General features: G+C 42.0%; 1 protein-coding gene across 2 annotated transcripts; it reads right to left on the bottom strand.

The window, feature by feature from the left end:
* Positions 1–1,089: 1,089 nt before the first annotated feature.
* shbg (sex hormone-binding globulin) lies at positions 1,090–8,178 on the bottom strand. 2 transcript variants are annotated; one of them, XM_086281485.1, is made up of 9 exons: positions 7,351–8,175; positions 4,573–4,738; positions 3,716–3,813; positions 3,284–3,470; positions 2,636–2,797; positions 2,339–2,495; positions 1,955–2,091; positions 1,626–1,827; positions 1,090–1,501 (listed from the first exon to the last, which is right to left on the bottom strand). In XM_086281485.1, the coding sequence occupies exons 2-9, from the start codon at positions 4,678–4,680 to the stop codon at positions 1,365–1,367; spliced, it is 1,188 nt and encodes a 395-aa protein (XP_086137611.1). In that variant the 5' UTR covers positions 4,681–4,738; positions 7,351–8,175; the 3' UTR covers positions 1,090–1,364. The 2 variants fall into 2 exon arrangements, with proteins under 2 accessions (XP_086137611.1, XP_086137613.1); XM_086281487.1 differs by lacking the exon at positions 4,573–4,738 and having other exon boundaries at positions 7,351–8,178.
* Between the last annotated feature and the right edge of the window lie 1,066 nt (positions 8,179–9,244).

Below are 9,244 nucleotides of genomic sequence, written 5' to 3'. Positions count from 1 at the left end.
ATTTTGATGACTTCTTGCAGCGATAAGTGAATACAGAAACGAGCGAGCAGACATCATTTTATCTGAAACTGATCTTGAGCGTTTCATTCATATTTGCTCTAATCTTTCTTCTTTTCTGCTTTCATAATTTAAAGTTGATAAGTAATATTTGGACTTTTTCCGTGTATCTAATTTTATGGGATAGATGACGTCATACACAAGTCTCTGATGAATTTTACATTATGTTTAATTAACCACTAGAGGGAGCAATTTTCATGTCTAAGATCAGTCACTCGGCGAGAGCGAGTGGGTTCTTGTGAGGCATGCGTGAAAAGACTGGCTGAACGTAAGTTGAAGAAAATTAGAATTCAAATTTGGCTTTAAAGGAAATCGACTACACTCAGTGATGGTAGCCTCGTGGCAAAAGATCTAAGAGGTCTAACCGGGTTATAAATGACTGTATTTGAGCTGATAGATAATCAGCCGAGAGTAGAGGATTGGATAAATGATCAATGTGGGTGACCATCATGTTAACATAGAACAGGACAAAAGGCAGCCTTAAATGTCCTTCAGGAAGCCTGGACAACTATTCCTGGAGACTTCTTAAATGGTAAATGGCCTGTATTTGTATAGTGCTTTACTAGTCCCTAAGGACCCCAAAGCGCTTTACACATTTAGTCATCCACCCATTCACACACACATTCACACACTGGTGATGGCAAGCTACATTGTAGCCACAGCCACCCTGGGGCGCACTGACAGAGGCGAGGCTGCCGGACACTGGCACCACCGGGCCCTCTGACCACCACCCGTAGGCAACGGGTGAAGTGTCTTGCCCAAGGACACAACGACCGAGACTGTTGGAGCTGGGGCTCGACCCGGCAACCTTCCGATCACAAGGCGAACTCCCAACAAGGCGAACTCCCTTGAGCCACGAACGCCCCCTTAAAGAAATTACCAAAAAAAAAAAAACTGCCTAAGAGAGTTCCGACTCTGCTGAAGAATAAAGGTGTTCATAACAAAATAACATAACAGTTTTATTTGTTACACATCTTACTCCTCTATTGTGCCTTAAAATATACCAGAAAAATGAATATGTATCAGAAACCATTTTAGGGAAAGTCATATTTTATTCAAAAACTTGCTGTTGCATGTACCAGGGTCACAAAACTGCTCACATTTATCAGATTTATCTGTATGTTGTGTTAAAAGTGGGAAAGTGGAAGAGACATCTCGTAAAATATTAATATTTAGCACTAAATTATTTAGACTTTAGAGATTCACTGGTACAAGTATAAAATTCTGACTTAAAACACTTTAGTGCTCATCACTGCAAACACCATGTCTACTCAGCATACCCTAAAGTGTAAGCATGCTTTTGTGGTTTAAGCGGGGCAGCTGTGAGAGGAAACGGACACGTGTTTCACGCGTGCCAAATCCAGATCCAAATCCTTCCCTTGGACCTGGATCTTCTCCAGACAGCCTGTCAAGAACTGAGAGCCGACATCGTCGTCATTCTCACCTGAAAAGACAAAATAGATGAAGAAAACAATCGTCTTCACGAGTTACACAGAGCAGATCCTTTTTTTGTGTTGCTGCACAGTAATACAGGATTCGACTGAAATACTTTAAAGCTGCAGTCTCACCCAAAAGGCCTCCGATGGCAAGATGACCATCTCTCCAAGCTGATAAATAACCGGTGTTGCTCCCTGCACTGACTGAAAAATCAGCCGATGATTCTTCCTCATGTTTAACCACCCTCAGCGAATCCTTCAGAAACTTAATTTGGAGCCTCTTGAAAGTGTTTTTCATGGTGAACACCTCTTCTCTAGAGGTAAATGTGAAGTTCTGAATGCCAAATGGAAACAGAACTGTGACATACACTGATCTGTGTGTGTTATTTGCATGAAACAAACATCATTGCTAAGTTAATAATCCCGCTTTGAGGGCAAATACATCTGACTTATGTGGATACCTTAGTGTTATTATCAGCTACCACAGAGAACATGAGCTCCTCCCCATCAGCTTTGATGCTCAAAAGGGTCCCGTCCATCTGGCTGAAATCCCCCCACAGCTCAATATGGACCTCGTGATCTCCATCGATCTGGAAATCTGGGGAAAAAAGAAGAAAAAAGTACATTTGCTGATGTGTTGAGGCAGTTAAAACCACTTCTGATAAATACAAATTAACGTGCTGAATCTGATCAGGAATACCTACTTAGAAGTAGGAGAAATATTGCTACCCGAGATGCCATATCATGCATAAATGCAATATCCGGGCCAGCTGGAAAGCTTGTTATTGAATAAAGGAGTGTAAACACTTGCTCGTATCTGGGATAATTTAGCAGAGTGTTCCCACCTGAGGTGTTGAAAATGGCAAATCCTGTGCCAGGGAAGTAGCTGCCAGGTTGGATGTTTTCATAGCAAGGCTGTAGCTCGTCTGCCTCTGCCACCCATGGGGAGGTGAGGTTCAGCCAGTTGCCTTTCCGCACACAGCCATCCATTTTGGGATTGAACTAAAGGAAGAGGAGGGACGGTTCAAACATGTTCAAGAAGCTATTTTCCAGAGGTCTTGTGCAAGGAAAGGAAAACAGCATCTGGTCTATTTGCAGCTGAAGTGCAGTTTAAAACAAATGGTGCAAAATACACACAGTACCTGAAGAATCATCTTTTCTTTGCTGATCAGAATCCCGCCAAGGGCCAGTCGAAGTTTACCGTAAATGACTTCCTCCATCTGCTTGGAATGTATGCCCACCACCAGCCCGCCAGTGCCATCCACCTCCAGCTTTACAAATTTGCCCTGGTTGCTCACTTCCATCTTGGTGGCATCAAGAGAACAACAAACGGTACAGTTAGCCAGTTTTAAGATGAGCTGTTATGCTCATTTCCAGCATGTTTTCATTCTCGCGCTCTCAAGGAGCTCTTCATAATTTCTCATACGGAGCCTTGGAGCAGCTCCTGAGTTCTCTCCAGGCCCAAACCAGCAGTTTTAGCCACTCCCCCTTCAAGGCCACTCCAGCTTTCTTCTGATTGGCTGTCTCTTGCAAACAAACCACGAGGAGCAGATGGGTGGAATTTGTGTGCTCACAGCTGTTTTCCTTATATGACGATGACCATAATAATTTGCATATAAACTGACCTCAATATTTAATATGAACATCCACTACTGTGAGGATATATGTATATGTATGACAGAAAATAAGGAAAAGCATAAGGGGGTGAGTTTTTAAAAAGCAACATAAAGCAGTTCTTTAGCCAGTTGGAGTTCAACAAACTGATTTCCAAGTGATCACTGGATGCTTACTGTGTGCCATTTCCCGTCATTGAGCCTCGGGTTGCCCGCTACGCTGATGAGCACACCTTTGTTGATCTGCATCAGAGGGACGCCGTCTTTCAGCGACAAAATAAACCAGTCATCCCCGTTTTTTGTGTCTCCGTAGAAAATCAGACCTTCTGGGTCAAATGTCCGGAACTCAAAGGAGGATTTGATGCTGCGTGGCAGAATAAAGATACAGTAAATTGGAGTGACGGCTGCTCATTGGTGCATTAATAAGACAACCTGCTTATTTATCTTTGAATGATCTTAGAGAGCTCATGTACGCCTGTTCAGTAAAAACTGAACTTCAATGTCACGTTTTAATTTGAAATCCCAGAAGAATCATGTGCACCTTCTTGCCCACAGATGAGCTGCTGTGCAGGCTTGACGGTGCACTGATTTGCCCCATCGCACACGTACCTGCGGATCTCACTAAGGTTGACCGTTGTGTGGATCAGCGGCCTCCAGTCGTGGGTGTTCTGGCCCAGATTGACGGTAGAACTGCCCGGCACCTTTTTCTGGAAGACACAAGCTTCATCTTGCACTGAACTGACACTTAGGTCGTTACTCACAGCTTTTTATTACACGCAGCTCTAATTTATTGAACTCAACCTCAGTATTTTACACTCAGAGATCTTCATTGGCTGCTCGTTAAAACCACATTAAACCGAGAGATTAAATTTATTCAGTTATTGATTCGACTTTTAAAAAAAAGCTGAACAGAGCAGTGTGCAGAAATTATTAAATGGTGATGAAGTGCCACATCACTGCATTTCATTGACAAGAGCAACCACACAACACTCACTTGTGGAGATGAACCATGTGTATGTACAACATTTAAGAGGAAAAACAAGTCTTGCTTTTCTTTTTGTGTTAGTAATTTCCCAAAACTGGGACAAAAGTAAAGTATTTCTTCTCTTATCTTAATTATGCTGATGCGTCCACAAACTGAGCAAATTGAGCAAAGTCTAAGCAAATGTTGGGATCCCCCCTCCCCCTTAGACTTTTATTCTTTAAAACATAACCTATGAGCCAACAAAGTAGATTTTTCTAGAAGAAAAAGATGTATCTAAATGATACAGGCAGATATTTCCAATCATCAGGAGCTGTAGCATGTAATTGTGCAGAAACAATATATGTCACTACAGTCATCCATGCTTCTGCAGAGAATCAGGGACTTCATTAAAGGCTGAAAAGGTGCATATAGATGATACTTCCTACGCACACACACCGAGTGCACATTTTAATTCTAGGCATTGTGCGTTGCACTAACATACCTTATCACCTCCGTTTTCCTGGCCCTCAGCTCCCCACCCCAGCAAAATAAGGCTCAGAGTGAGCAGTAGTGCACCTGCCATTGCTTTCCAAGTCATCCTGCAGCACATTCACTGACCCAGGCCTCGCCGCGTTCAGTCCCCACAGCCCACGGTTGGTCCAGCTACACTGCGGTGCAGATGGAGGTCGAGTTAGGATGAGGAGCAGAGAGATTGTGGAAAAGTCTGCAGTTCGCTGGTGTCTGCTGTCACAATTCCTGGGATCCAGAGGGCATATATGCCATGTTCTGGACAAGCTATCGATCCCTGAGGCTGGCAGGCCGCGCTGGTTGAGACCAGTGTTTGCAGAAATGCAGATGGCTGTGGGTGGTGAATGTGAAGTACAGCAGGCAAACAGAAGAAAGAAACTGTGGGGGGTTTTAAAGGGTCTGTTGCAATATTAGAAGTTAAAAAGTGTGTTTTTATCAGTCCATCAATCTTCCGCACTCGTTGTTATTTGTGTAAGGACACGACTGCGGGCCAGGTGAGTGACCTTAGCGAACCCAGACACATGTGTTTACACGTTACGCAGGAACCTTGATTGACCGCTGCCAGCCATGACTAAGTGTGTGTGTAAAATGTTGCAGTGAAGGGGGAGAGAGAACTCAAAGTTCTTTTCTTCCGCTGCACACAATCAGGCCATGAAAGGTGGGAAATGCAAGATGAACAGCAAACAGGCCACAACTCTTCCCTGTCACACGCTCTCATACATACGAGCTGATCACAGAAGGTATCAGCACTCATCTAAATGAAGGGATTACTGATGGCTGCCGTCCATGCTGCTGCTTTTAGGGTTGTGGCATTTTGTGTTCTGACATAATGGGACACTGTGATAGAGCCATTATTATTATTACTATGGTACCATCTATGTCTCCCTGCTTTCAAAAGCTACAACATGTGCTGTAGAAAAAAGGGATCTGTTCTTAGTCAAATTCAGCAGTTTGTTAGGCTTTAACCGAAACAACTATTTTCAGGAGACCACAACCATTTCCCAGACAATGACTGACTCATCCTTTTCATGAAGAGATTAAAGAGACAGTTTGAATCTCACTGAAATATTTCTCCCCCGAGGTTTAGTATTGTTTATCCATCAAGTATCAAGATTTTTCTCATTTGAGTGGCCAGTTTTGGAAATGTCTGCTTTCACTTTAATAAACAAGTAAGTGGCCTTCGTCTTGTGGTGTTTAAAAGACTGAAAATTACAAGGCAATCCAAGTGTTTATGAACACTTGGATAGCTTTACACATTTGTAAAGCCAAGAAAAAAACAAAGTGGCATTTGAGATTAAAGTCTCAAATTTGTGAGGTAAAAACACTAGGAAATTTACAAGAAAAAAGTTTTAGAGAAACAAAAATTGAAAAGAAATTCACAAACGCAGAAGAAAAAATAGGAAAACTCATGAAAAAGACATTTAGGTGAAAAAATGGTCAACTTTACAAGAAAAAACTCAAATGTATAAAGTAAAAAGGGCAAAGCTGCATTGCTTTACTTTTCAAGGTTAAGTTGAAATTTTTCATTTTTAAAAAAATGGGTTTAAATTAAAAATATGAAACTAAAAAAAACAACAACAACAACAAAACAATACAAGAACAACAAATCTTTAGAAGAACTGGAGCTTATCTAATTTACCAGAAAGAAATGTTCGAGTTACCTGAGAAAAAAAATGTAAAAGAAAGTTCTGAGAGAAAAATACAAATGCAAATTTATCAATTTAATTGACAATTATAATAGCAAAGAATTTGCAACTTTGGGAGAAAAAAGGGAAAAATTCTGAGAAAAAAATGGTAAATGTACAAATTTACGAGGAAAAAGGAAAAAAGGATGAGGAGCAGAGAGATTGTGGAAAAGTCTGCAGTTCGCTGGCGTCTGCTGTCACAATTCCTGGGATCCAGAGGGCATATATGCCATGTTCTGGACAAGCTATCGATCCTGAGGCTGGAAGGCCGCGCTGGTTGAGACCAGTGTTTGCAGAAATGCAGATGGCTGTGGGTGGTGAATGTGAAGTACAGCAGGATACATATTGATACAGATTGTCCAAAGTTGATTTAAGAGAGACATGGTTAAAACCCCCCATTATAAAGTTTGGTGCGTCAGGAGAGAGCGCCTGCAGCTTCTGCACTACGTCTGAAATGATGCTGCAAGTGGAGGCGGGGTGAGCCCTCGGGTGAATGTAAACTACAGTAATAAAAAGTTAACTTCATGTTTTTTACGTTTTGTTTTTGACCATTTGATTAAAAAAGAAAAAATCTTGAAAAATACCACTCCGATTAACAGAACTGTTTTTTATTTTACTACTCAGATTTCTTTGGAACCTCTTTGTGTGCTGCTTCTAGACAGAAATTAGGAATGAATTATTTTCTGCTCTCCTTCTGTATCCTCTTATTATGATGACCAGAGAATAGTTAAAGGCATCTTCTGTAACTTTGCCACCTACAAGTTTGACCAGATCCCAACAAACTAAATGTAGGGCAAACGCTGTGTGTGACTGGGGTGAAGTGGGACATGTCAACATAGTTGAGAGGTCGCCTGAAATGTTTGTACAGTACACTAAAACGTACATTTTCCCAGATTTATTTAGCATACAGAGGTCAAATCTAACACACTTCCAACTCTCTTGCTAGGTAAACACAATGAATCAGGGACTTCATTAAAGGCTGAAAAGGTGCATATAGATGATACTTCCTACGCACACACACCGAGTGCACATTTTAATTCTAGGCATTGTGCGTTGCACTAACATACCTTATCACCTCCGTTTTCCTGGCCTTCAGCTCCCCACCCCAGCAAAATAAGGCTCAGAGTGAGCAGTAGTGCACCTGCCATTGCTTTCCAAGTCATCCTGCAGCACATTCACTGACCCAGGCCTCGCCGCGTTCAGTCCCCACAGCCCACGGTTGGTCCAGCTACACTGCGGTGCAGATGGAGGTCGAGTTAGGATGAGGAGCAGAGAGATTGTGGAAAAGTCTGCAGTTCGCTGGTGTCTGCTGTCACAATTCCTGTGATCCAGAGGGCATATATGCCATGTTCTGGACAAGCTATCGATCCTGAGGCTGGAAGGCCGCGCTGGTTGAGACCAGTGTTTGCAGAAATGCAGATGGCTGTGGGTGGTGAATGTGAAGTACAGCAGGCAAACAGAAGAAAGAAACTGTGGGGGGTTTTAAAGGGTCTGTTGCAATATTAGAAGTTAAAAAGTGTGTTTTTATCAGTCCATCAATCTTCCGCACTCGTTGTTATTTGTGTAAGGACACGACTGCGGGCCAGGTGAGTGACCTTAGCGAACCCAGACACATGTGTTTACACATTACACAGGAACCTTGATTGACCGCTGCCAGCCATGGCTCAGTGTGTGTGTAAAATGTTGCAGTGAAGGGGGAGAGAGAACTCAAAGTTCTTTTCTTCCGCTGCACACAATCAGGCCATGAAAGGTGGGAAATGCAAGATGAACAGCAAACAGGCCACAACTCTTCCCTGTCACACGCTCTCATACATACGAGCTGATCACAGAAGGTATCAGCACTCATCTAAATGAAGGGATTACTGATGGCTGCCGTCCATGCTGCTGCTTTTAGGGTTGTGGCATTTTGTGTTCTGACATAATGGGACACTGTGATAGAGCCATCATCAAGGTCAAGGTCAAGGTTACTTTATTTATACCCATAGGCAAGGTAAATTTGCTTTACAGAAAAAATGACAGCATTTGGCATCCCTTTAAAAACACACATACCTAGTAAAGATATAAACCTCACTGCGGCACATATATAGTAATTTTAATATTTCGAATCAAAAACAGTTCTTATTTAATTCAGTGACAGCAACGGGGACAAAGCTATTTTTATAAACCTCCGTCCTGAGGGAAGAAGCTGAAATTCACCCCTTAGAAGATGGGAACCATTTTTAAGGATTGATAAAGCCATCCTCTACCTGCTTAGAGTACAGGGAGGCTAAACAAGACTGTGGCTCACCTATCAGACGACTGGACCATCTCACTATCTGATTTAGAGAGTTTTTCTCTGTGACAGAGGTCTGACCAAACCATGCCACCAAACAAAAGGATAAAACAGACTCAATAAAAGAACAATAAAACAAAGTTAACATTTTTTGGTCAGTGTGGAAATGAGCAAGTTTCCTAAGACAATAAAGGTGCTGGTGACCCTTTTTACAAACTGATTTGCAATTTTGATTGATTATAGTCCCAAGATATTTATATGATTGTACTTGCTCTATTTTCTGACCTTTAATTAAAGTGACTGCGCGCCCATTTTGTTGTTTCCTAAAAGGAATCACCATATCTTTTGTTTTAGATATGTTCAGCTGGAGATAAGACTCCTCACACCACTGAACAAAGTCATCAATGACTGGACCGTGGTTAGTTTCACCCTCTTTCAGTAAGCTGACAATAACAGAGTCATCTGCATATTTAATGATGGCCCTGTTTTCATGTCTGCTCTGACACATGTTTGTATAGAGAATGAATAATAAGGGAGATAAGACGCAGCCTTGAGGAGAACCTGTGGAGGAGAACACTGGGTCAGACAGAATCCCATTTATTCTCACTCTTTGTGACCTGTTAGTTAAAAAACCTAAAATCCAGCCCACCAGGTTTTTCCTGATTTCAAACTGTTCTAAAAGTCTTTTA

The sequence above is a fragment of the Aulonocara sp. 'chitande type north' Nkhata Bay genome, linkage group LG3 (assembly GCF_057382095.1).
Source record: "Aulonocara sp. 'chitande type north' Nkhata Bay isolate Kocher_YH1m ecotype deep benthic linkage group LG3, A_spYH_male_GT1.1, whole genome shotgun sequence".
In the NCBI taxonomy this organism is placed as follows: domain Eukaryota; kingdom Metazoa; phylum Chordata; class Actinopteri; order Cichliformes; family Cichlidae; genus Aulonocara; species Aulonocara sp. 'chitande type north' Nkhata Bay.
This window is presented reverse-complemented; position numbering and strand designations above follow the sequence as displayed.